The sequence below is a fragment of the Idiotropiscis lumnitzeri genome, chromosome 5, assembly GCF_059441095.1.
Source record: "Idiotropiscis lumnitzeri isolate Australia: NSW breed Sydney's pygmy pipehorse chromosome 5, RoL_Ilum_1.0, whole genome shotgun sequence".
Classification (NCBI taxonomy): domain Eukaryota; kingdom Metazoa; phylum Chordata; class Actinopteri; order Syngnathiformes; family Syngnathidae; genus Idiotropiscis; species Idiotropiscis lumnitzeri.
Window position 1 is genome coordinate 25536052 of NC_142395.1, and position 27737 is coordinate 25563788.

At 39.7% G+C, this 27737-nt stretch overlaps 3 protein-coding genes across 3 annotated transcripts; all 3 read right to left on the reverse strand.

Annotated features, from left to right (window-relative positions):
• Positions 1-3527: 3527 nt before the first annotated feature.
• Positions 3528-6304, reverse strand: nmbb (neuromedin Bb). The gene is made up of 3 exons (XM_088296914.1): positions 6107-6304; positions 4321-4508; positions 3528-3839 (listed from the first exon to the last, which is right to left on the reverse strand). Exons 1-3 carry the CDS (start codon positions 6279-6281, stop codon positions 3789-3791), a joined length of 414 nt encoding a protein of 137 aa, XP_088153040.1. The 5' UTR covers positions 6282-6304; the 3' UTR covers positions 3528-3788.
• Positions 6305-7909: 1605 nt separating this feature from the next.
• On the reverse strand, positions 7910-11387 carry sec11a (SEC11 homolog A, signal peptidase complex subunit). The gene is made up of 6 exons (XM_088296131.1): positions 11152-11387; positions 10167-10276; positions 9874-10023; positions 9668-9787; positions 8813-8870; positions 7910-8287 (listed from the first exon to the last, which is right to left on the reverse strand). Exons 1-6 carry the CDS (start codon positions 11200-11202, stop codon positions 8237-8239), a joined length of 540 nt encoding a protein of 179 aa, XP_088152257.1. The 5' UTR covers positions 11203-11387; the 3' UTR covers positions 7910-8236.
• A 4188-nt stretch (positions 11388-15575) lies between these two features.
• LOC148337433 (alpha-protein kinase 3-like) lies at positions 15576-27448 on the reverse strand. Its single transcript, XM_088296340.1, has 14 exons — positions 27321-27448; positions 27029-27226; positions 25678-25799; positions 25393-25510; positions 24458-25322; positions 19435-21850; positions 18970-19117; positions 18743-18870; positions 18625-18660; positions 18279-18553; positions 18113-18201; positions 17473-17690; positions 16608-16656; positions 15576-16517 (listed from the first exon to the last, which is right to left on the reverse strand). Exons 2-14 carry the CDS (start codon positions 27154-27156, stop codon positions 16220-16222), a joined length of 4890 nt encoding a protein of 1629 aa, XP_088152466.1. The 5' UTR covers positions 27157-27226; positions 27321-27448; the 3' UTR covers positions 15576-16219.
• Positions 27449-27737: the final 289 nt, after the last annotated feature.

The window sequence follows — 27737 nt, forward strand, 5'->3', positions numbered from 1 at the left end:
CCACTGTGCAGATTCTCAAGGGATAGACCAATGAAAACGAGGCAGAGGCAGACACACGGTCACATGTGTTGTCACACTAAATAGCCTTGATTTTAAATCGAAGGAATATCAAATTTAGGAATAATTTAAGGTACCTAGGTTGGTAAAATCACCAACAGTTATTTGTTTATTTATTTTAAAGTTAAATAGCTACTGAATATAGTAATATAAGATATTGCCATTTTGATTTTCTCACTGATTCCTAATATTGCTTTTATGCTATTACATTTTTCTCAGGTCTCATGGAATATACAGTATTTTAAAGTTCAAATCATTCTTTGACATAGTTGTCAATTGCTTGGTAGTGTATTTTAAAAAAAAAAAAGACTACTGACAATATTACATTAAATAACATAAATCATACTAATCCTTGATTAAAAATAGAAGTCATGTCCAGGAAATGGAGAAAATATTAAATGTATTCATAGTTTTCAGAAGGAAGTTGTCGATCTCCCTAACATTAATTAATTTATTTTTGTTTATGATTTTATTAGTCTTATTTAATGTACTGTGTCTATTTATAATATCCCAAATAAGTTTTGAATTTTCTCAGTGTATTTTCCATCATTGAATTTTATTGTATTTTTATAGGATTTCTGTAATGTGTTGTATTATTGTTCGACGTATGTCAGTAGCTTATTGAAATCTATATACCAGGCGATAGAAATTTACCTCGCTTTATAAATTCAATATCGGTGCAGTCAGAAGGTGGTAGTAGAGCACCACAAGCACTAGCCTGATGCTTGGGGGGGGCTATTTTTCCACTAACATGCTCAGTTTATATATTTTTTTTTATCAGAAAATTGAGTAGTTATAATTTTTCTTTTTATCTATTCATTTTGGAGACATTAAGAAATATGAAAATATATCTACATTTAATGAGGAATATGGCCACGCCCCCCTCCGGTCACTCCATGTTTCGGCCGGAGTCATTGAAGGGGCCGATTACAAACACTCCATTGGAAATCATTGCACTTTCAATGCTGAAAACGACCAAAAACGGCGATCACCTTTGATGTCAATATATCCAAACTATTGTGCCGAACGCTTTTATACTTTCACAGGTTGAAGTGGACAAGAGTAGTAATGTGCATCTGCATTTTGTTCGCGATCGGTCGCCGATTTTGACAACAGAACTGACAATTTGAGCAATATTACAACAGTTGCCTCCATGATGTGCTGTAGACGCTGAAACAGGAAAAAAAATAACTAGCCAAGTTCCAAAACCAATTTTCACAAATCTCATCACTACAAAAGCCCATAAATCACTAAAGAATCTTGGCACTGAAGTCATTTTTACACACAAACCTATTATATCAGTGCCATTGTTCAGGTCAATGAAGCGTCCCTTTAAACTATTTAACATTCATCTTTTTTTAAAAGAAAACGGGAACAAATTGACGTCATCATCGCTAATATAATCATCGTCATCTGAAATATTTTATTCAGATGCTCAGAATGGCTTGAAATATTCACTCAGGCCGTATCCTGGTAGATGATCAAGCTAACATGGACATTAGTAACCTTTTGACGCGCTGTGTGTCACACCATTACCAGCAGTAGTTTCACAGAGTTAAAAGTTTCTCTGTATCTGTGTCATCTTTTTGAAACTCATTAAAAAAAATTACATTTGTACCACAGCTCGTATTACATTTTCAAATTAGAATTATCCTTCCTGCTATATTTAGTGAAAATGAGTATGTATATATGGTGAAATCAAATGAGACATTGTCATTGTTTTATAACAAGCAAAAAAAAAATCTGGCTTTCTTTCTGGTGTTATTGGAGACTTTTTAGACTTCCAGTTTGAAGGAAAACAATAATTTTTGATTGATTTTTCGTTTATGTCCAAATATATAAATTTTCCTTCATCAAAAGCAACTCAAATAGAAAAACATGCTTTATCAAGTAAAAAGCTGGTGTCTTTATGTTATCAAAATTGTATCATTTTCTTAACTCAAAATATTGTCTATCGCAATGCTTTTATGTTCATTTTTTGCGTTAATATTTATTTTCATACCACAATAATACGAGGTATAATTAATAATCCGCCCCATTAATTTCATGTTCCTCCCTCAAGGCTGAGCTCTGGCAACAGGTCTGATTACACTGATCATCATGATCATTTTGGTCATAATAATTGTGATCGGAGAGTTTGACTCCGGCATCAAATTTCAGATATGAACCGAAAGTAACATTTGTAGGAATAGAATGTTTTTTCCCCCTGGTATGCTTCAAATAGCATTTCCATGCCGTATTGCTACCCTGCAAATGTAAAGGACTGCTGACGTGTCCATTTATGAGATGACAACATTAATATAACTTATGAGAGCGAGAGGTCTCTTTATGGCTAATCAAGTAAATTCAAAGTCACCAGACTACATAAATCCACCCCCTTGTCCCTAACCCTCAGGGGTGTGTCGCTTTGTGTTGTGTTGCCCAAGGAAGTGGATGTAATGTGAGTTATGGCATGTTAGGATCCGCATTTTCATACATGTCATGAGAGGACATTAGAAATTGCACATGCAGCCATGCAAGTTTGGTATGAACAGTTTACACCAATAGCAACATTGCAAAAATATTCATCAATCCATTTTCTATCGTGCTTGACCTCATTAGGTTCACAGGTGAGATGTCGCATTGGGATTTATATGAGCAGATTTCAGAATATTATGTGAGAGGATTTCAGTTTTGTGTGTGAGTGAAAAAAGATTCCAGTCGTGTCTTTTAGAGTGCTTCAGAAGTGTGTTATAGCATCACATTGGTTTGTAGGAGAGTTTTTCAGTAGAGTATATGGGAGGTTTTCAGTCGTGCAAGTGACAGCGGTCTCCAAGCTTTTTTCCGATCAAGGTAAATTCACAGATGAGTTCGGCCCGGGGTGGCATTGCAGAAATGGTTATATTTATCGCACTTCATCCTCAGGTTATTACCATGAAATTAGGGAAGTCCTGTGGTTGGTCCCATGGGAGGTGTGCCTCACACTTGTGCACGTCAATTTTGGTTGGAGAATCCCATTTCTACTCGCGACAAATACTTCCAGATTATCGTTGTTAAAAAGAAAATAAATAAATAAATTAAAAAATTTTTTAAAAAGAAGCACAGGGGGTTGCACTGGGTTTATATGGAAGACAGTGGGCAAATAGTACTCCGGTATTTTTTAATCCGTTCATGAGTTTTTATTGGTATCACCAGTATCCTCTCATAGTGGATGTATGCAAATGAGATGAACATAATGACAGCATTGGCCAGTTTACTAGAATGTAAAGCCTCCAAAATGAATATAAAAGTGAATCGAAACCTTTCAAGAATGAGCTCCACTCTTTAAAATGCTAGATTTAAAATATATAGTGTTTATATAACAGAGCCCAAAACTAGAAGTTATGCTAATTCCACATTGTTGATCATGAATGTAGATAATCAAATTTTTCAACAGGGCGTTTAAAAGTCCAGACTGATTTCATACAACATGCAGGCAAGTGGAAACATGATTCATATAATCTGCCTGTTTATTTATATAAGTTCTATTTTGGGTATGTTTTTGCAGAAAAATACAAGCTTTCTCGCTCACACAATCTTCTGAGGTCTTGTGTGACAGGACTGGAATTGTGAAATTTGACTACAAATAAGCAAACAAGACAAACCATTGTAGCATTTGGAAAAAAACAAAAACTACGCCGAATGGCACAAAAATTAAAGTAGATTACAATCATTGTGAGCAGTGGATTGTCCTTAATGGCCGTTACGGTGTATCACTTTTTCTGTGAGTACATCTCCAAAATCCTCATCAGCATCTCTGCCTCCTGTAATAGTCACACACAAATTTAATAAAACACCTGAGTAGTTAATGAAAAGCATGTAGAAAATATTGAGGAAAATTCAGAAAATATTAGGACTAAACGCTAAAATGGGGAAAATAAAAAAAAAAAAGCAAAAACAATAGAAGCATAAAAAATACAATATATATATAATATATTGCATAAGAATATTTGGAAAATATTATTACAAAATAAGCAAAAACATTAAGATAATAGAAGCAAAAATCTAAACTAAAATATCAAAAAGCTTGAAAAAAAACATTAGGGGAAAAATCAACGGATAAGGAAAAATGTAAAAATATGAGGAATAATTATTAAGTACTCGGAAGAATAGAAAATATTTGAAAGAAATTGAAAAATATAAGCCACCCGCCACCATCCCCAAAGTTAAAAACGACACAAATTCTAGGGAGTTTTTTTTTTTTTTTTTTTTAAATGTCAAACTACTTGAAAGAACAGACCTCACCTGAGTTTTTAAGCGGCTCTCTTGAGAGTCCACCTGCGCTTGCATGGCTACCCGCAGGAAGTCTTGGAAAAGCTCGCTGAGGGTGCTGCGCTCCAGCGGACGGGAGACCTCCAAGGCTCCCACCTCCTGGTCCTCAGTGGACGACACCAGCGGGGTTTCCATCACACTCTTCTTGCCCATGAAATGCCCTGAACAAAATCATCACCATTAGACTACGCTACTCAATTTATAGAGAACTTAAAAAAAATACTGACGACTGCTTATAAAGTGCTGTATATAAAGTAAGAACTAGACGAATAAAACCAATCTGTTAAAACTTGTGGGTTGTGGTGGAAGTGGCAAAAATTTGGACCAAAATGCAGGAAGGCAAATCAGCATGAATTCAAACCATTATTATTTTTCACAAATAAAACAAAAAAAGGCAAATGGAATCAAAAATACTAAATGAATAGGTATCCAAACAAAAAAACAAAAAAACAAAAAAACAAAAAAAAAGGAAAAACAACAAAAAAAAAAAAAACGAGAATGGACTCACAAACAGGAAATGACAGGAACACCAAAAGAAGAAAGCCTTGGATCAAATTCTGGCAATGGAGAAGAAAGCATCAGAAGTTGACGTCAAGTTCAAGGTTGAAGAACTGAGCGACAACAATCCAACAAAGCTGTTTTTTTTTTTTCATTTTCATTCTTCTTCTCTTTCTCCTATTACTTAATCTTTTTCTTCGTCTCCTCTGCTCCTTCTGGAGTCACCAATAAAAACCCTCCAATAGAAGGCAAGCTGACTAAAACAAATGGGCATTCCTTCCATCCGTCCCAGACAGATGCGGAGGAGCACTCGTCCTCTGTAGATAAACAAAACAAAACACATAAACTACCATTCACACTCACAACCACACCTAGAGCGTTCAATTAACCTACTACGCATGTTTTTGGAATGTGGGAGGAGGCAGATCGGTTGAAAAGTCCTGACGGAAGGGATTTAAAAGGACAAGGGTGGAGGATGATTTTTTTTTTATGAATAAGGATGGAGAGATGATGACAGAGTCGTGGATGGAGGATGGACGTGCAAAATAGGGTAAAGTGCCTATCTCTGCTAAGTGGACAGTAAGAAACACCCGTACAAGACACAAGGGGCACAGGGAGCTGATTGGAAGGCACAAGGAACCGGGCTGACGAGAAGAGGTGGAAGAAAGACAAAAAATTTAAAAAGTGTTTTAAGACATTTTTAAACGTTCAACGGAAGGTCATTTCAAACGGAAAATAATTATTAAGAAATTTTGTATCGTAAAAACAGTGTTAAATTATATTTGATTAACTTTCTATATAGTGGAACAAAACATTAAAACACATCCATTAAGTTTTTTTATGGAAAAAGTATGCTGGTGATCTTATACTATAAATTATGTTGCATTTAAAAAATACATTAAAAAAAATAATTCAAAAAATTAACTGCAAGTTTTACAATATCAAGACAATAAAAATCATCAATTGTCAAGAAAGTTAAGTAAAATATGTCAAAAACATTATTTGACTTTTGAAAAATTGCTATAGAAAAGCTGTAGTCGCCAATAAAAGCCAATTAAAGAAAAACTAATTCATAATGATTTTTCTTGACTTCGCTGCTATAGTACAAAACACAAGTTATAAAAAAGAGCTTAAAAAAAGAACTGACTTAATATCATCATGATAATATTGTATTTTTTTTCTGATTGGAACATTACATAAAATTTGACTCCGAAACAAAATCATCTTCATCATAACATGATGAATAAAGACGTGGTCTTACCTGTTGCCCAAAGGTTCCCTCTGGGATTCACTTTAATTTGGGCCACTTTATTCCTCAGCTCGGTGAGGTCGAAGCTGACCGCTGTGCCGACCGGAGCGAGAGACAAGACGACAAGGTAAGTCAAGAAGCCACACCAGCACGCATTGTTCCCTGTCAGGCCCTTCATGGTGCACATGAGCGTGCGTGTGCGTGCGTGTGCGTGTGTTCCATGGTGGCGCGTCACTCCCACTTTTATAGGCACTCCTGGCCTGGCCCCACCCCCTCAAGTGATGATGCGTTTTATTCACTGTGCATGTCATGAATCATTATACACATTATCATCACTTTTTAAACGAAGTTTTTATAAAATCACTTTCACACAACTAGAAACAGACTTATAAGTTCCGAAAATTTGTCTTGATTAAATCAGTGAGTGGTTGCGTTGTGGGAGCGCCCTTCATTTGCAGTCTGGACAGCAGTTACGCAGAAAGCGCTTCCGCTTTGGTTAGGCAACAGTGGAGGCTTTGCGGAAGGTAAGCAGAGCTGCATTGAGTTTAATTGGAGGAACAGATCAGCAATTTCTGACAAAATGGTATTCAATGGTAAAGTCGTTGACTTTGTGGGAATGAAAGTGTGGTAGTGTTTGGCTACCAATTATTTACACTGGGCAACAAACTAAAAAAAAAATAAAATAAAAAATTAAATCGGAGATTCAAGTGCATTTTTCTAGATTAATTTTTGGCGCTGATTCTGATAATATTCATTTCTCTAGCAACACATTTTTTGCAATAAATTTAATAAGATAACAATATGCAATATTTTAGTAATGTTTAATAATTTATGTATTAAGGGTTAGTTTTAGCAACAGGTGGCATTTTTCTCAACACATCTTCAAATTACATTATTACATAATCGCACAAGCTTTTCTAGGTCAAACTTCAAAACAAAAAATGAAAATATCACAAAAATCCTGATTTTCAAGGAAAAAGAGACTATTGTTTGTTTTTAATCAAAATAATACATTTTCATACATCACCTTTGAAAAACAATGATTGGAAATTGTCCAATCGTGCCCATCGACAGGCAACTTCCGTGCCTAATTTGTAACACCCCCACCCCAACATGAGCATTTGTCGCCAGGGTCCCTGACTGGCTTTGACTGGCGAGCCCCATGATTTTGGAGTGGTTGCAACACGCTGCTCTCATCAGCATGCTAGGTTTCTGATGACACGAGAAGCTGTTGAGACGCACAGATTCTTTGACGCTTTGAAGGTGATAAACTGCTCGCATGTTTCAACTTTGCGTGCTTTGCTCTTTAAATAACCTTTGCCATTCTCTCACACACACACTGCTAAACGTCAGCTTAATTAGAGGCTCGCAGTTTCAATGAACAGCCTATCTTCATTTAGTTCAAAATGTGTGATGGTGTTGCTTTTTTAGGGAGAGTGGTTGAGGGGAAAGTACCGGCAGATGCAGGTGTCAAGGTGGCAAATAGAAAAGACAAAAATTGCGTGAGGGATGAGGACAACTTCAACAATTTCGCTTCAAAATGTTTAGTACTGAATTACCAAGTACATGACGCCAAGATTTTCCAGCAAGGCGTTACTCTTTTAAAAAATGTGAATATGACTTTAAATCACGGATGACATCATGGAATGAAAACACCATACTTTGCCACATCAGAAAAGCAAGGGAAAAAAAACTAAAGGCAAAACATGTTTTTACATTACTTTGCACTACTAAATGTGCCAGTTCCCAACACTTAACCAAGTACTATTTTCCACAAACCGGGAAGAAAAAAAAAAATAATGAAAATGCATAATCTTTGGATGGTAACCAGATTCCATATTTAATCATGTTCATATTTAGTTTGTCATAAAATACTTCACATCTGTTTTTTCCAAAGACAATAAGTAGAGAGGGGGGAAAAAAACAGTGCTTCAACTTAAAATGTTTAAGAATGCTCCACTTGAAAATAATAATAGCCTTGTTCCCTCACAAAAATATTTTCAAGTTATTCCCATTTCTACAAAATGTTCTAACAAAATGGTACAAAAAGAAAAATTGGACAGAGAGGAACTTATTTGCCGTGTTGGAGGCGTCATGACTTTTGTGTTGTATTTTCCACCCCGTCTTTCCTGGATGTAGATTTCACTCGCGGTGGATCAACACGAAGATACCCAACAAGAAGAGAACGGCGTACTGCGCAAGAAGACAGACACGTTAGAATAAACTGAGGTTCAAGTGAAGTTTGTCAAGAAGTGATCCAGATGTTCCGGAGGCAGTTAACAAATTGGATTCTTCATTCATATTGTGTGTATGCTTCATCTTTTTGCAATGTTTGTCTCACTTGTATAGCGGATTTTTCTTTTTTATTTAGCTATATTTGTCCTTTTCCCATGAGGCTAGTGATGGGAAAATGAAGCTTCAAATTTGCTTCATGAACCAGCTGTTGTATTTTGGAGTCCTCTAGATGGCACTGCTGCATTAAATAAAGGGTTTCAAATAATGGCAATTCAGTGTGCTTTCAATGTTGAACCGAGACCGCCATCTACAGGAGGCCAAAAATACTACAAGTGGTTCATGAAGCAGATTTGAAGCTTCATTTACCCATCACTACATGAGGCTTTGCCTCTTGTCAGGCCACAGTTGTAAATAAGAATGTTCTTCTTAATCTGTTTTTCCTAGATAAATAAAGGTTAAAGAAAGAAAAGCGGTCAAACCTACTTTGAACTTGGGGTAGTCGTTCATGAGGATGGTGACGATTCCGACGTATGGCACAAATCTGGAGAAAAGACAACATTAGAGTCCATTGATTCACATGTCACGTATGAAAGTTGTCCTTTTGCAATTGTGCCGTAGACTATTTTTAGCTCAAGGAGGAGTTTCACTTGATGAATGACTGATGCTAATATTTGCTCGACTCTGTCAAGATCACTCGAGATGTAGCGTGGCTTTGTGTCGTGCGCTAGGCTTTGGGCAATTCCAAAATGAGCAAGCAAGGTCAAGCACATCAAGAGGTGAAGATATGACATCAACAAAACGTCCAGTGCCAGCTCCCCTTGATTTGCCTCTTGTACAAGATGGAAAATATGCATCAAGAGGATGAATCTACCCTTAATCCAAACATCTTCAATGGAAATTAACTATTGACGATCACAGACGTTTCCCCCAATCTAGATGTGGACTCAAATTGCCATTTCGTACGGTTGACCTTGCAGAAAAGTGCCAGTATGAAATGAAATGTACAGTGGAACCTCCGCAGACAGACCATGTATGACACACAAAAAAATTGTTGCGAAGGTGACACATTAAGCATTTTCTTTCGATAATTTGAAAGAGTTCACTGGTGTCCTGACTGCAAATGAATGGCACATGCACAAAGCCGTCGCATGTATTATTAACCATATAAAGTTTTTTAGTGTTGTTACTAAAATATGACAAAATGTCACAAAAAAAAAAAACTTTAGAAAATGCCTTTAAATGGGACATATTGTGGATTTTAATTGCTTACATTAGTGATGGGTAAATGAAGCTTCAAATCTGCTTCATGAACCAGTAGTAATATATTTCGTTAATTACCCCCGCGCTCGTCCCACCACGTCCTTCCTCTTCAGCCAGTGTTGTCCCTGCTTGTATAGACCTCGGTCATCCACAGCGTTATTGTCCCCTTTGGTCAAGAACTTGATGTCTCCACTTTCCCTGGAAACAGAAGTGTACGAACCATTTTAGTCCATTACTGGCATTTTGGAATTTCGCACTTCAAGCGTAATTCAATTCAATCGTACTTTTCATGAATCTTCAAGACTCTGTGTACTATTGGGATATCTCGGCCTTCTATCCTGAAGACCACGATCTCTCCTACCCGGATGGGTTCCCCCTCACGGTGAGTGAGGAAGAGGAGATCTCCTCTGTGGAAAGCTGGCTCCATACTGCCACTGAAATTAGTCGGAAAGAGTGATTAACGTTGTCCTTTTCACAGCCTCATGAAATCATGCATCATGCTCGGTCACGCAAGACACGGACTGGCTAGCCAGTTCACAGCCAGCGAAAAGCTGAGAAGGTGTTTGTCTGTACATACCTGAGAACGACAACAATAGGACTCTCGCTGCCGGTGACCACCATCAGACCTTTCCAGATCATCAAGGCAGAGGAAACGATCATGCCGAAGTTTAGCACTTGGTAATAGAGCTGCAACACACAGGCACAGTATATCATTTTTATTTGTAAAACTACAACGCAAATAATTTAAACCTGCACAATTCAGGAGATTTCCTTTCTTTAAACCTCACTGGAGCAGTCAGAAAAATCACCAAAAAGCGCCTACATTCTGCCATGTTTGTAAATGTCACTTGCACCGACGCTTGATTAGAAGAAAATCATGAATTGTATCAAAAAAGCAAAACGTGTAGAAAAATCACAATTCAATCTTTTTTCCTATACTGTTCACACTATTATCGATATTTATGCTCCTCTGTTTGCACTCATTTTTTTTGATGACGTTCAATGTTAATTACGCTTGCAACTTGGGCATTTCAGACACTATTCATGTCATTTCTGTTGCACATATTGTACAATATTGCTGTAATGCATGACAAAGTAGCTGCTCAAATTTGCTTTAAATGTTTTAATTCCTCCTATGTGAGGATTAAAGATGTCATTTTACACTGAAATGTTTACTACGAATAATAATAATAATAATAACAATAATAATCATAACAAAATGGCTTGTCGCGTTTCACATGGGATTCATGTTTAATTGGATGATTATGAGGTTTCCGGGGGATCCCGGACCCAAAAAGTTTGCAAAATGTTTTGTGACACGTAAACATAAGAGTAGATTCCTTGAAAATCAAAGACAACTACGCCGCTTTACCAACGCTGTAGGAAGTAGCAGGCGAGCCGTTGCTCAGACCGGCTCGGCAACTTCATGTTAGCTTTACACTACTTCACATAAAAACCACCTGGTGTTTTTCTTTCTTGAAATGAGTCGGCGGCTAGCGACCGTTAGCCCAGGGGGTCTCTTCTCTACACAAAGAATCAAAACGGGACACCGTTCCACCCACCTGCCGCTTGTTCATGCGACGTACGTCGTCGAGGATATCAAACGACAACATTGTGGAAAATAATAAGAGCGTAAAAAAACTGCGAAATTCACATGAAAGCGTGTTTGGGGGGCGAGCATATGGATGCGGAGTCAAGCAGTAGAAAAACTCGCATCCTGTGTTCGTCTTCCGGGTGCGCGCAACAACCGGAAGTCCCGCCTACTCGCGCACGCTGGGTTGAGTTGTCGCTTTCGGATACGAGGGCGGGAAACAAGGAGGAGGAGGCGGAGGTGTAGACAGGCTCCCAAGTCAACTGGCCTGCCTGAACGATTTTGAAAACAAGAGATAAATACATTTGTGTTTCAACAAAGATGATCAGATTTATTTATTTAGTTTTTGTTTTACAGAGGTTTATGCTAAAATCAAGGCAAGTGAACCACAAATAAATATGAAAGACAGTTACTTCAGTTACTGTCATTTACAGACTAAACAATTTGAGGTCTTTTAAAGGAGTAAAGTAAAAAATTGTCTTGACAAATTGCTTGCCACCTTTCTGAAGAAAAAAAAGTGTTATTGACAAGTTAATGATTTATATTACTCCCAACCATTCCCAATCCAAAAAATGGTAAACTAACTAAGGGTTGTCATGTTTGATTATAATAACCCAGCTTGTATCATAAAGCAAACATCCCCCATCGATGAAATCAACCACAGCAAAATGATCTGCAGTAGACGTCAGTTTAATAAAGTAGGTAATAAACACAGAACAGAAAATATATGATCCTCTATACAAATATTATCTTATTTTCATGACTAAACTATGACATATTTTCATTTTTATTTTTCAATCAACAATGCAATAGTTGTGGCATTCCCTGTTCCTGTGCTGGTTTTCTTCAGATAATCTGTCTTCCCCTGTATTTCAAAACATGCTTGTTAGGGTTATTAAGCGTCGACATTGTCCTCGAATATGTGACCAAGTGAGGGTAAGCGCCACATAAAATCAAGCGATGGATGGACAATGCAACAGAATAACTGTATCACTGTTGTAAATCATAAAGGTGAGGTAATTAAATCAACACAGTGTCCCCTGCTCTATTTACTGCTGTAATATTAGTCATGTTATCTAAAATTAAATGTTCTGGAAAGAGTACATGACACAATGTCACGTTGAATGTTTACATTTAATTAATGATTATACCTTTTTAAAAAATAAAAATTAGGGGTAAAAATCCAAGACTTAATGTCCTATTTTGGCTCTGGAAAGGACTATTAAGCCTTGGCAGAGGCCCATGTAAATCACACATCTACCATTGCCCTCATTTATGCATCCATGTGCTTTGATCACGGCTAACTTCAAGTGTGTTTATGATGTAACACCTATTATGTCCGTCATTGGTTCGCCGCATGTGAATGTGTGAACGCCACATCGCTGAACAGAATTTCACAGTTGGTTTGTGATGACTTTACACTCAATTAAAATTAATGCCATGTTTCATACACATAATAAACACATGCACCCCGTCAGTTGCTCTTAAGCCTCCAATCACAAGCATCCACTGAGCACTCAGCAAGGTTATCAAAAGTTTTTGGTCACTGCCTAGCTAAAAATCATTTCTATATTGTATAATAAGGCCCGTTAATTATTTTTAGTTTTTTTGTTTGTTTGTTGAAAAACAGAAAATAATTGAGAACCACTGGCCTATGAGTTCAAATATCTTTTGAGAGGAGGTTACATTTCACTAACGTTCCCAAATTGTATGACTGCACGTCATTCATTCGTGCGACATGAAAAAGCTAATAACTGATGTTTGAAAGAGGTGCATCATGCACACATGCCCATGCATGTACAGCGAACGATTAGGTGCTCACAATTCAGGCAATGATGTGCGATTACGCATCAAGGTTGTCTTGTATTCATCGTGGACAAAAGCGACTTTTTGCAGATAAAACTTTGCCGAAATGCCAGCTTGTCTGTGACATTTAGGCGTCTGTGATGCTTTTCATATCGTCCGCCCAAATGCTAACACCTAGCGCCAATGCTAATTAAGGTCAATGAGACAGCAAAATACGAGACGAGGCCTTCGGAGAGGATTCTCGCTATACCACACCAGCGAGCTCTATCTTGTGAACGGAACTTCGGCTTCCTGCATCTATTCCTGGTGTTATCCGTTTAAAAAAAAAAGAGGACTCAAATGACATGTAATTACGCTCAGGGTATTTTCGCCACCTCATAACTTGGTGTGTCACAAATGTGTATAATGATGTGCTCCGAATGATCCATTCCACATTAGGCCTTGTTAAACATAGAATGTCTTCAGTTGATGACTGGCAATTTACTCATTTGCTGCTCTTATAATAGAGACTAAATGTTCATATTATCCCGAGTGATGTCTTTATTGCATTCCACCAGAGCTGCCCGTGCCACAGCAACTTTTACCCCTTTAATTTCCTCCGCTTCGCTAACAGCTTCCTACGTAATGGCATGCGGGAAAATTATTCCCAATGTCTCATTGTTTGACGTTGTTCCGCTCAGACTAATGGGACATGTTTAAACGGACACTGACAATCTGAATAAATCTTGTGAATGGAGAGAATGGGAAACACTTGCGGATAAAATGTGCATGAGGCTCAGTTCTGGTTGGCAGTCAGAAGATTAGTCATTGGAAAAATATATTCATTATTAGGGTTGTATTGGTTGTTGGTAGTGATGGGTAAATGAAGCTTCAAATCTGCTTCATGAACCAGTTGTAGTATTTTTGGACTCCAGTAGATGGCACTCTCGGTTCGACATTGGGCTGAAAGCACACTGACTTGCCATTTTTTAAACCTTTTATTTAAAGCAACAGTGCCATCTAGAGGACTCCAAAATACAACAACTGGTTCATGAAGCAAATTTGAAGCTTCATTTTCCCATCACTAGTTGTTGGGCATGCTTGTTTTTCTCCACAAAAGAGTAAACTCCCCCCCCCCCCCCATCTTGTCAGATGACTGAACAAACAGTAGGTGGCAGGAGTGTCCAAAGTGGTCTCAGTCACATATCCATTCACACACACACACACAAGTCCAGCTTGTATAAACACAAGATAATACTCAGTTAAAGCATGAATAAAAGACCAAATTAAACTTGTTGATGTGCCAAATGTGAGTCTTTGTTATGTTGAAAGTGTGTGAGACACTTGCAGCAGGGCATCATAAATGACAACAAGTGAACTTTTTTTTTTTTTGGTCCAGATAACATTCAGTGGTCACACTGAAGCTCTTACATAAAAGGAATGAGTCACTAATGACCAACGAATCACAAGCGATTATCATGATGAGGTTAGCCTTTTGCATTGTAAACACACGCACACAACACCCCAAGATATCTCACCGGCACTATGTTGGTGTAGCTCTATCAGCGTCATGTCAAAGAGAATCGATGTGAGGAATGCATGAAAAATGAAACGATGAAAATGTAAAAATATAAATATATTGCAAAAAAAAAAAAAAAAAAAAAAGCCATGTCGTCATTTTTGACTTCACTTATGCATGAGCCGAGCTTCGGTATGTAAAAAAGTAAAATATGTTCAAAATATGCAAAACTTAGGCCATGATGTGATAAGAGAACGGGATAAATAACTTTCTTGTCTGTTATATTGCGATTATTTCCGAATGAATCAATCCAAAATATGCAATTTTTTCACTTAAAATAGACGACACACACTTACAAAAACTCTGTCGTTACACATACAGCTTTGTTTATTTCACAACCAGTCCCATTTACAATGATGTGGTTATACAGCAATATACAATGAGTATGTGTGTCACTGTACATCTGTGTCATGTGAAAAACGCAATGTTTACATTTCCGCCTGGTTGGCTTCTCGCTGTAAAAAAAAGTTCACTTCATGTTCATGATGGTAAACATGTTCAATATTAATAAATGTTCTTTTAATCCACAGAGGACAAACGGTCACGTCTGTGGTCGTCACGTGGAACTGCCTCAACAAGACGGAAGCGCATAACAGTCCATTAAACATTTCACGCCAACCGGAAACAGTGCTAAGCTCAAAGTGAGTTAGAAAGTGTTTTTTAAAATATGTGCTACCGTTTTAGAAATGACAAGAAGAGTCGGTGAGACATTGTCACTGCAATGGAGTTACCAGATAACTAGCGCAGCAACTACTACTTCAAATAATAACAATGATAGTTCTCCTAATTTCCAACAGTCTGACTTAGTGATGGGAAAATGAAGCTTCAAATTTGCTTCATGAACCAGCTGTTGTATTTTAGAGTCCTGTAGATGGCACTGTTGCTTTAAATCAAGGGTTTAAAAAATGGCAACTAAGTGTCCTTTTAGACCAATGTTGAACCGAGAGTGCCATCTACTGGAGTCCAAAAATACTACAACTGGTTCATGAAGCACATTTGAAGCTTCATTTTCCCATCACTAGTATGGATGGCCGAGTGGTCTAAGGCGCCGCGTTCAGGACCCAGTCTCCCCAGGAGGCCTGGGTTCGAATCTCGAATTTCCCCATTGTGGGACTAATAAAGGCATTATTAGTCTGACTACCCTGCGACAAACCATTGCCGCCATGTTTTACCTTTTTTTTTTTTTGAAGGGATGAGAATCAATCACAATTAAAACACACTGGCCATAATTAATATCATATGATGGGTCTCTCGCGCATTACAAATCTGTTAGGATTTTAAAAATTGAACGTGTACCTCGCTTAAAGTGAACCACACAAAATGAACAAAAGTATCAGGAGACAAGTAAAAATGAAAGAAAAAAAAAGTGGACATCATCTGGGAATATTTTCTATAAATTCAAATATCTGTTGTAGTTCATCACGGAGTTATTCGGTGGGCTTGAGGTCAGGTTCTGCCACAAAAAATTAATTCATCCTTGCCATGTGTAAGGATGAATGAGGCCCTTTCTCAAACTGAAGTTGGAAGCATGCAATCAAGTCTCGGTAAGATGAAAATTGACGTATGATTAGGCGGTTCAGTAAGTTGATTAATTGATTTCATCGGTACAAGTCTTAAATCCACATAAAGACACGGAATGGTGACTGGCGGTGCTAAGTTCATGATCTGTAACGCTTCACAATGAGACTTCAACAGCAGCCTTGAGGCACTTTGTGGCATCTTGCTCATCCTTTCTGGGCATTCGGGGGCTGCCGGCTGCTCTCCTGCCTGCCTGTGGGCTGCAGGAGCCAGGAGCCTGACTCTTGCGCTGCAATAACGGGCTCCTGGAACCTTTGGGCTTGGCTGGTGCCATTAGCGAGTCCAAATGCTTTAGCGGCCTCAGGCCCAGCAGACCGCAGAAGTAGTTACACTGGTGCTGCGAGATGAATCCTTCAAAGGCTTGAGGCTTGCCTTCCATTTGGAGACCTTGATGTCTGCAGCAACAGCATCAAAAATATGATTAGAAGACTAAAATAATTTTACACACATGATTCACTGAAATAAAACCCAAACGATATACTAACCCTGTGTATTTTATTGTAATTCCAATGTTGGTGATCTTTGTATCAACCCCTGAAAAACAGCACAGTGTAATTTTATTATTATTTTTTTTTTTTTACAATTCACTCAGATTTGTCAGGCTTTCTGAGGCAGACAGCAGAGCAACTTATTGTGGAAAAAAAAAAACTTCAAAATCTAAGCCAGTGATGATCAAATGTGTTTGGAATTTCATCTGATAATGTTGCAATAGTTTCCATATCAAAACTAGTTTTGTTCCGATACCGATACCAGTATCGGTTACTGTACCGATACTGCCTTAGAACCTGGTTTCGGGATCGGTGAGTACCAACCAGTATGGGCCCGATAACGGCTATCGACATTGGTATCATGCTTCAAACGCAGCAAATGCATTTTCATATACATGATTACACATAAATATGCTTCAAATTTCAATCAAATGTAATCTTATAACTGATATGAAGTGATCTGAGCATGTATGTTGTGATGGTGTTAGGTGGTCATGTTGAACATGTGCCAGCCTTTGCGCGCATGATGAATGAATAATCTGACATCCAAGTGAGTATGCAATTCTTTAGCATTACAAGCAAAAATGTGCTCATTTTGTTTATTCAAAAGTATGGGTACAGTATCGGTATCGGCCGATACTGCACAGCCAGTTGGCGGTATCGGTATCGGGACCCAAAAAGTGGTATCGAACAACACTAATCAAAACTGAGAAACACAAAGAATTCTGTTTCCTTTTTTTTTCTATGAGGAATCATGAGTGGAATCCCAAAATTACAATACAATACAAATTTATTAATATAGCGCATTTCACAACAGCTGGAACTGTTTCCAGATGGCGTGAAATAAAGAATCCCAGTTTACCTTCGAGACGGGTGATGAGCAGATTCCCATTGGTCCATTGAAAAATCCAGTGCTGCAGAGCACAACACTTGAGCGCGACCTCAGAGGTGGTTCTCATCTCGATCCTCCCCGTATCATCCATCACTACATATTTCTGATAAACTCCAGCCAGGTCAGCCTCCACCGTGGCATAGGGGACGGTGTTTGCTGGCCGGTACATCAAGTGAACAGGGATGACCCTGTTTTGTTGCAAATCAGCGTTAAGGGAATCACTGAGTAAAGCAAAGACAAACATTTCCACAAAGCAGAGTGGTTCATTTCAGTTGGGCACTCTTTTTTTACCGCTTGTCTTGTCACGGGTGTCAGAATAAAGAAGCGGTAATGTGTCATTTTGTCGTATGGACGCTCAATACAGTGTTGTCCATTGATTAGTCGACAGAGACGGTGAGGAAGAGCTGGGGAGTAGTCAACATTTAAAGCACTACTCAGAGGTGGTTCTCCAAAAATTATTCAACCGCCAAAATTTGTATACCCAACACAGGAAGGCCTGAGCAGAAATTTGAACCCAGGACCTCTTGACTGTGAGTTAGATGTGCGAACCACTAGTACGCCGTGCCAAGACTAAAGCATTTACAGTATGAGAGCCAATAGTCAAACTCACTCAAGGGACGTCCCAAAGTTCTCAAGAACTCTTGCCTCGGCGGAGAAGATTTTGCAGTACTCGCGAGCCAGATTCTGACTTTTACAATCCTGTTTGCGGAACAATACAAAATATGGAGTTAGAATTACTCACAACACCAACATTTCCATATAGAAGAGAGACATACCCGCTTGACCAAGTCCAAGTTCCTGTCTGTGAGGCAGTTTTCCTCCTTGCCGCCATAAGCGATGTGGCGTTGTGCTTTGATGATACAAGTATGGCCAGACTCAAAAACAGGCTCCAGGCCATAGATGACCTGAGCCCTCCAGACTTTGTGGGCACAGCCTTGGCTGATACAGGACTTGTGCACCATCACACGACCAAACAACTTGCTGCCCCAAACACCGCTGTCTGCCACGCCCTTGCTGAACACCAGGGGCGCCATTTCTATCTCTTCTCCAACTTAATGACAGGACAAAATAGTTTGAAAAGCATTAATCTATTGGGTGAATTAAATGTTAACGTGATCTTACCACTACGGTCCTCCCGGAGAGAAATCCCTGCCAAGACTGAAACACATTGGAGAGAGAACACTGTTGGTGCGCCTAAATAGTTCACGTAAAATGTTGATGTAGCAAAATAACTACACACTGTCTGGACCAAGCAGAAAGTCAGTCGAGTCACTTCCGTAGTCATTTGTGATAGTGCATTTGTAAACTCCAGAGTCTTTGCTTGACGCTTGAACGATGGCCAGATTGACCTGACTTTCATCCGCCGCACTGAGAGACAAAAAGGTTCGATAAATAAAGAGAATCAGTATTCATCTAAATAATGTTTACGTTCTACGAGTAAAATGTACTCTAGGAAACATAGGGTACCTTTTTTTAATCCGGGCAATCTCCAATTGATTTCTGTACCAAGCGATGGTTGAGTCGGTGAGAATGTTGAAAAACTGACACCACAGCTTAAGGTGTCCCGAGGCATCTGCAAAGCTTTCACTGCGGATCTTACGGATAACTTGAGGAGCTAAAATGAAGAGATGTGACCATGAGAATCGTGTTCGTATCTGAAATGGGGTCGTAATCACAGAGTAACTGATGACATGGCATCGCAAAATGTAGCCAATGTTCATGCGATAATCAAACAATGTCCCTGCCCCTCTTGCACCTGGGTGCTGGATTTCCTCACATTAAAAACTTGAAATTCACCATAATTGTGAATGTTTGTTCGATTGACTGGTGACCTCTCAGCACATGCCAGCTGCAGCTCACCTCCAACCATAATAAGGAAAAACACTCTCGAGATCGACGGAAGGGAAATAACTTGGTCGTAAAAAGTTTTACCTTTGCGTGGGTCCTGTCTGATCTTCTCAGTTTTCTCACTCTGAATGTCCTCACTGGGCGGTTGGCTGGAATCATCTGTCGCAACAGGCATGTTCTTTCTCCCCAGCATCGGCGATCGCTTTTCTACCAGAGAAGATCTATCATCATTGGGCTGAAGAAGAAGAGGTGACCGTCGAGAACAGTCTGGAGATGACACAACTGAAACGGGACTGGTGGAAAGCGTTGTGTCCGGTGGAGAAACCTCTTGCTTCTCAGGTTGGTGATCAGGTGGTAAATTGGTCTCTTCTGGTTTCTCCTTGGAAGAAATGATTTTACGACGGGCCCCTGAGGCCAATTCTTGTGGAGTTGCAGGGGTAAGAAAAGAATCACAACTGCCTTTCTGAAATATTGGACTGGCTTCGGGATTTGAATTGGGTAAGGCATTGATCCCTTGGATGTCTTCATTCATTGACTCGCCGTGGATATGAAAGTAGTTTTGTTGTGTATCGTCACCATGGACACTTGCACTGGAAATTCTCAACACCTTCTTTGAAGAACTGGTTGGACTGTGTTCAATTATTAATGTTTGGGAAGTGGTTCCTGTCGTTCTCTGTTGAATTTCGGTGTCAAATTTAATATCTGGGATGATATTTTCCACAGTTCCCAGTCCTTTGCTTGGAATCTGATCACGTTTGGTTCTTGATGTGGGTCGTTCAGTTGCTTCTCCCTTAGGATTTACAGGAGCAGGGGGGGAGATTTGTGAAGAACTTGCATGGGGAATGGCCGCATCATCTTGATTGTTTTTTAGACAGGGATTTGGATTTTCCTGAAAAGTACTAGTCTTTTGCAGATTACTTTGCTTTACAACATGGTCGTTTGGAGAGGTTTGATCAGCAACATTTTTAGGTCTACTATCAGGTACCGGTTTCCTCGGTAGAGTTACTACCTCTCTCGAATTCACAGGAACAGAAGAGTAGGTATTTAAAGAACCTGCATCGGAAATGTCCGTCACGTCTCGATTGCCTTTTATGCAGAGGGGATCAATGACAGATGAAGGGCAGGGATTGGGATTTTCCTGAAAAGTACTACTCTTTTGCAGATTACTTTGCTTTTCAACATGGTCGTTTGGAGAGGTTTGATCAACAACATTTTTAGGTGTACTATCAGGTACCGGTTTCCTTGGTTGAGTTTCTACCTCTTTAGAATTTACAGGAACAGAAGAGTAGGTATTTAAAGAACCTGCATCGGAAATGTCCGTCACGTCTCGATTGCCTTTTATGCCGAGGGGATCAATGACAGATGAAGGACAAAGACTCGGATCTTCTTGAAAAGTTCTTTTCTTTCCAAGATGATCCAGCTTTTCCTTCGGAAAAGTTCGATTGACCCGATCCTCAGGTGTGCCATCAGGTTCTGACTTCCTCACTTGAGTTGCAATCTCTTTAGGATTCACCAGATTCGAGCCATCGTTATTTGAAGAATCTGTGACATCTTGATGGCATTCTATGCTGAGGGAATCAATGGCAGGCGAAGGACAAGGACTTGGATCCTTGGCACAAACCTTATTCTTTTGGCTTTCCTGTACAAAATGTTCTTTTGGAGCAGTTCGATCAACACTAATCTTGGGTTGGATATTGGGTGTTGACTTCCTCCCTTCAGATGTCATTTGACTTTCATCATTTCTCTGTTTTTGAGATTTGGCTGCAGCAGTTGGATGTGCTATCAAGTCTGCAGGGATGTTGGTAGCAGGACTTGATACTGCAGAGTCAAGAGTCCTTATTTGGTCTCTCATAAGTTCTGCAACAGATACGACTCTGGTCGCAGGTTTGGGGATTTCTTGCAAGTTTGTGGACTGCTCTCGGTGTAAACTGGGAGTTTTTTTGTTGGGGTTATCAGTTCCAACTTTGGTCTGTTTATTAGACTGTAATTCAGAGTTAAGTTTTACACTGGATACAGTTTTATCCTTATTAGACACAATCATGTGATTAGAGATTTTAGCTACTTTATCTGTGGTGTGTTTTGGTTGTTGACTCTTTGGTGTAGCCGCAGTTTCCGTTCCAGTTTTAACAATCTTTTCTTGTGGCACCACTGGTCTGCTCACCTCATGACCATCTACCTTCTTAAAACCTTGTACTCCTACCCCTTCCACAGATTTTACCTCTAAATCAGGTTGGCTTCGTCTGTCTACAAATGAAAGGGGTTGAGATTTTTGTAGGGCCACGTGGCTTTCCCTTAATCCTTTGGAATGATGCTGTCTGGGTTGCAGTGATTTGACAATAGGTGCGACAAAAGGGAGCCGGGCGTCTTCTGTTTTAGCCGTGCCTTTTGGTGGGGTTTTCCGCTGCGGTTGTGCATCTGCTGCTGACAAACACCGGTCAGGTGTAGGCTCCGGGTTGACAGGTGCATCGTTCCCACTCCTCCATAAAGGGGTCTTTGTAACCTTGGGAGACAATTCAAGCACATGTTTCCAGGCTGTAAATACTAATGATACTTTATCCCTGGCTGTGCAGGACATGAGTAAATGTGTAATTCCAAAAACAGCAACAGTGTCACCAGCAACAAACAGACAAACCTGGAATAGCTAGCTACTATAGCTAGCTAAGCTAACAGACATTCATAGATGTTCTCACGAGTGCCTGGGGCTGTTTGTTCATTCAAGTGCAAATGACAATGTATTAATTTCCAGAAGGCTTCTCTTTGGTACAAATGCTACAATGTTAAGATGTCTCTGCTATGATCGCGATTTCGAGTGTCACCTATCGCATGGCTTTCAGACGAGATGTTTATTTTGTTTGTTGGTCGGATTTATTTTGTGGTGTTTCTTTTTCAACACGATTCTCATTTTGCTGACTCAACTCAATTAACTCATTTAATACATATACGTTTTCAAAAACGTAGTCCCCACCTCCCAAAGACGTATTTATACGTCGTTGCCATTTTTTTTTTTTTTTGCGTCATAGCTCCGTGTTTTTATAGCATTAAAACACACTATTCTGTTGGCCACGCAAAATGAGTCAAAATCCCGAAAAACGCTGGAATTGAGGGGTTTCCTCGAGTGAAAATTTCTGGGATAAAATGAGTAAGGTTTAGGCATTACTTTGATCAAAATATTCTGTGATATTTCTATTCAGATGTGCCCATGCTGCATCTGTATATATTCTTTAATATATACTTAAAAGAATATAATTTCTTATTTTAAAACGCAGTCCTCAGATTATAACCAAGACTACCATTACACTTTTAATCCTGTGTACCCCGAGTTAAGCGCTTCTGCACCCCAACTATGTTTCAAGAGGCCACATATGACCTAGTGACAGGAGGAAGTTATGTAAACACTGGAATGGAAATATAGTCAGATTTAGAATCGGCACAACAGTCGGATTCGATTGCTGCCAAAGTAAGAGGAGCTAGTGAAGATGGTCCACAAACTTTTGTGTCCGCTAGCTCCGTATTGGTATTAGCGGCAAAAGATACAAAACGTCATGCTTGTGCAATATTTGAAACACATTCGTGTTAAGTTACAAATGGGCGATGAGTCCGATGTATCAACTCTCAGATTTGTGGTCTAGACAATGTCAAATCCACATCACGTCCCAGCATGAGCTGTACCCCCTTTTATAATTAGCAAGAGAGGTTCCCTGAGTCACATGACATTCCATAATAGATGAGATAAGCAAGGCTAATAATGTCCACTTTAGCCATTTTGGCTTTCAAAAACCGACCCCAAAAGGATCCTTTTTGATCACTCAACTATATTACGAAACAAATATTTGTTTTAAATGATGAATATACTGTTCTCCGTCTATCTAATCTGGAAAAGATCAGGTCTATTCTATTCACAAGCTAGCTGGCTATCCTGCGTTGACGTGTCGCTACAATGGAACGTCAATCATTTTGAGAGGCACTTCAGTTGAGCTGCGACTTGTCTCACTGATGTCAGTAGCAGAGCACACGCTTGCGTAAGCCTTTGCCATTTTCCAAGCACACATTAGGTAGTTAGTTATTCAGCTAGTTAGCAAGATGACGCCGACCAAGTTCAGGTTTCTCCAGAGGTGGCAGCACATACAAGGGGAGAAACCATTCCATTTTGGCATGAATCAGGCTAAAGGTGCTGCTACAGGAATTCATTTTCACCTTGGACCATTTTTTAGTCACTTTGGGATTTTACCGCCTCAGAAGTGGAATGCACAGGAATTTAGCCTCTTGGTCAGTGCTTCTCAATTATTTTCTGTTACCCCCCCCCCTATGCAAGAACAAACAATTCATGCCCCCACCCCGCCACCCACTCTCCGCCGCAACTATAAATAATCGTATTTTCGTTGCAAAACAAACCTACATCGCAGAGTTAATACTCGCTGCGCACAATGTGGGCAATGAGAGCGCCACTGCCAACTACTGGAGTGGATGTGCAATTACACTTTATTGTAATACAGCAGAAAAAAAGCACGTTTCCCAGGTTCACACGCGCCCCACTACTTGAGAAGCACTGCTTCAAGTCATGAATTGTTGATAATGTTTAATGGCAGTCAGTGATGGTGTGAACGTGACTGTGAATGGCTGTTTGTCTCGATATGTGTCCCGAGATTTTCTAGCAATCAGTCGAGGGTGTTGTCAGCTTCTCTCTGCAACCTTTTACAAGCTACAGAAAACTGACTGGTTGGATGGTTTGTGGCATTATAAAACTATCAATGGCTTCCGATGTAAAAATGGCTTGCCTTGGTGGAGGTCCGTGTTCTCGTCATTAGTAGTGAAATAAGTTAAGCAGCATATTGCAAACTGCATTGTTATAACATTGTTATAACATCGTTATGTACTGTTTGGTCCCCGGGCTCATTTATTAAAGAGGGTCTCTTCAAAAAGTAATGAGAAGATTATTTTTTTTTACCTCATTGCCAGCCTGTTGCATGTGTAAACACGAGAGCATCAAACAGCTTCACATTGGCACTGGAGTGCTCTGACATTGTTGCGGCTATAAATAGCAGCAAGTTGCCTGTGTTAGCTGCACCATGCTCCCATGAGATCATGGGAGAAAAAAAAAAAGGCTTACCTCATTCTGTGTGGACGGATTCCTTTGCGTTACTTTTGTTTCCTTTTGTGGCGGCTGATCTGAGATCTGCTCAGGTAAAGCAGGCCTTCTCTGATGGATCCGTTCCACTGATCCGGGGTCAGCTATGTGCTGCTTGACTAGGTTCGAGGGCTGTTGGGGTTGTGGTGCATTTTGAAGTCTGGAGGGCCTGCGAGGGCTTTTCTCGTCTCGTTTAAGGACACTTTCTTTGTCTTTCCTCACACCTTCTGGAGAGCGAAGTGCCTCTGAACTTTTTTTCCGGAACAGTTTTCCAAAAGGCGTTCTGTTTTGACGTTCTGCCACGTTTCTGCAACTCCCCAATTCCATGAGCTCCTCCGAGCCGGTCTCTCTCGTCTCCTCAGACGTTCTCTCACTTCTCGGGCATATCTTGATCTTCTTCTTGACAAAGGGAGTCTTGGCAATGCCGCCCACGGTTCCAGTCTCGTTATTTGTTTTCACACAAGTCTTAGTCAACGGTGTCGCCTTCTCCTCCACCGGCTCCTCTGCTGGTTCCTCCAACCTCACCTTTGAATCCTCACAAACGGATTGAATTAACTCCTCTGGGACCTGGTCCTCCGTGGAGCTGGGCGTGCTCAGGAAGGGCTCCACGGTGGAGCGTCGCTTCCTCTGCGAGCGTTCGGGGCTGATTGTGCGAACGGGCTTCTGGTTCTCCTTGCCGTCGGCCTCTTTGCCCCGGGCTTCTGTTTTCTGCTTGATCTTGGCAAAGTAGCGCTGGTGGATCCTGAATTCATTCATTCCGCCCACCTCCAGAACCCCGGAGCACGACACGATGCCTTTGCTGTTACTGGCCGATACCTGGTAGATGGCTGCGTCCTCCCCAGTACAACTGCGAGGAGAAGACCATTCACATTTTTGACAATAGAATAAGTCGGACATATTTTTTTCATTATACATACTTGTAAATATGCAGGGAATGTGTTTGGCCATTGCGAAATATTTCATATTTCGGAAGTCCACAGAATCTGTCCAACTGTTTATCATCCTTGTACCAAGTAAGTTGAGGAATAGGATAACCTGCAAGACACAAAACAGGGAAAATAATCAATGCAAACACATGAAAAATTCTATTACTCCTACAAACAAGAAGAATAAAAATCCTCCAACAATTTGTCAAATGTTTAATCCAATCCTTTGGTTTCTATTTCCTGATTCGCTACCCATGGACAAATGCCGATGCTCACCAGTCACCACACAGAAGAACTTAGCGTTGGAGCTCTCCGACACAGCTTTGGACTTGAGAGTGGTCATGAAGGCTGGCTGTGTTTCCTGTGTTAGTTGAGCTATCACGCTGCATAATGTGCTCCTGCGTAAAGGGAAGACTTTCAATTCACTCGAATCACACTGAGGCTCAAACCTCCAACAAGGCTGGACATTCCTGAATATGAACTTTTGAATTGGTTGAGTAATGAACGGCATCGTGAAGCACGGAAATCTGGTGTCTTCGTGTTTATATTAATGGCAAAAAAAAAAAACACACAAAATGTCTCAGCGCTGTTTGTTAAAATAAGCCATGGTTTTTCTTGCGGATATGAAATATTTATTTCATTCCTTAACGCGCGAGTTTTTAGAGCATTCATATTGGGAATTGTTTTTTTATGCCTTTTGTCTTTTAGAGAGCCACATTACAAAGCCAACGGGGGATTTTCCACACTAGGCCTATTCAGATTTTATTTCCTCTCTTTTTAAAGAACAACAATGTGAAATAAAAAAACTCTTATCTCCAAATCTCCGTATCTCCAAAATGTAATTCCCCCTTTCAATATATCAGTCTAAACCGTGACCAATTTTCCTTGTTTAATAGAATCTGAAGTCCATTGAAAACCCCTCATTTCCATCTACATGTTGCTAAGTATTTACCATTTTTAATAAAAAAAAAATCAAATGAAAACTTCATATCTCCAATTATTCCTTATATTTCAATATAGTTCAATGAAAACTATATCTCCATTTTTTTTCCTTTTCTAATAAAAAACAAAGTCCATTGAAAACCACGCATCTCCACGTTTTCTTTTTAATCATCAAAAAGTCCAATGAAGGGCTTTTATCTCTATTCATTCTTATTTAACAACAAAATCTGCTATGACAACCATTCTATTCAATTTCTGTTGTGCATATCCTCAGAAGTATCATGAGTGAGCTGGAGCTTATCCCAGCTGACTTTTGGCACGAGGCAGCATACACGCTGGACTGCTTACCAGCCAGTCACGGGGCAGCATTGAAAATTTTGCATCTCCAAATATTTTCATGTATAATTAAAAAAAAATGTCTGCAACAACCTTGTATCTCCAAAGGCAAAAGGAAACATTATTTGGTATTAGCTCTCATTACATGCAAGTGTGCCTAATATTGTGTCAACATGCTATGGCAATTAATAAAATCTATTATTATTATAAAATTATCAACTAGTTGCTGTAATGGAAGTCAGTGATTAGATTTTTTTTGCCCTTTTTTTATTATTTTTTTTATTTTCTAATTCAATCACTTGAGTACTGTTTGCATGGAGTCTAATTTAAAATAAGAGTTCAACTGTACCTGTTCTCTGGCCTGACATTGGAGAGGTAACTGCAGCTTCCAGGCCGGCTATTGCCATTGATACCATTCCCGTGGCCGACTATCCCATTGGCCGAATGGGAACGTGACATTGTCCGCCGTGAACCCATTTCAACGTACGGAAAAGTTCTCTCCCCCAAAATATTTCTCAAATTCCTTCAAAGCTACTGTCGACGGCAGCTGCAATGGAATAACACCCATGTTAACCGAGACTAAACATTATATAACATTAAATCAGTGCTATGTTTGCGTATCCTTAATGCAGTGCACTCACCGAGGAAGAGGTCACGTCCCTCTTTGACAGATGCCCCACAGCTCTGGCTTGAGGCTCTGTGATTCCCAGACAAGAGCATGCGTACACACGAGCTGCTGCTGCTGCACTATTTTTAGTGGGCCCTCAAATAGGCACAAGAGTGCATCCACCCCCCCCACCCCCCCAAAAAAAGAAAAAAAAAATACTGCCTGTTTGCCATTGTATACAATAGGATGCAGGCGATCAAACAGGACGTCAACAAAGAAAGAAAAACAAAGTGTGGAAGAGGAAACAAGGATTTAAGTTAAGTGAAGGTTATTGCATATTTGGTAGCTTTAAAAAAAAAAAAAAAAAATCAGTTGTGAACGTGACATGCTGCTTGTATCATTTTACAACAGGTGTGGGCAAACTACGGCGCGGGGGGCACATGCGGCCCAT

Coding starts and splice junctions, on each gene's coding strand:
- nmbb (XM_088296914.1), bottom strand. CDS start 6,281: ATGTGCACCATGAAGGGCCTGACAGGGAACAATGCGTGCTGGTGTGGC. Junction 4,509..6,106: donor AGGGAACCTTTGGGCAACAG/GTAAGACCACGT, acceptor GATTTTGTTCAG/GGCATTTCATGGGCAAGAAG. Junction 3,840..4,320: donor AGAGCCGCTTAAAAACTCAG/GTGAGGTCTGTT, acceptor TGACTATTACAG/GAGGCAGAGATGCTGATGAG.
- sec11a (XM_088296131.1), bottom strand. CDS start 11,202: ATGTTGTCGTTTGATATCCTCGACGACGTACGTCGCATGAACAAGCGG. Junction 10,277..11,151: donor GTCGCATGAACAAGCGGCAG/GTGGGTGGAACG, acceptor TGTGTGTTGCAG/CTCTATTACCAAGTGCTAAA. Junction 10,024..10,166: donor CCTATTGTTGTCGTTCTCAG/GTATGTACAGAC, acceptor GACTAATTTCAG/TGGCAGTATGGAGCCAGCTT.
- LOC148337433 (XM_088296340.1), bottom strand. CDS start 27,156: ATGGGTTCACGGCGGACAATGTCACGTTCCCATTCGGCCAATGGGATA. Junction 25,511..25,677: donor GTTCTTCTGTGTGGTGACTG/GTGAGCATCGGC, acceptor TGTGTCTTGCAG/GTTATCCTATTCCTCAACTT. Junction 18,661..18,742: donor CTTTCTGCTTGGTCCAGACA/GTGTGTAGTTAT, acceptor AATGTGTTTCAG/TCTTGGCAGGGATTTCTCTC.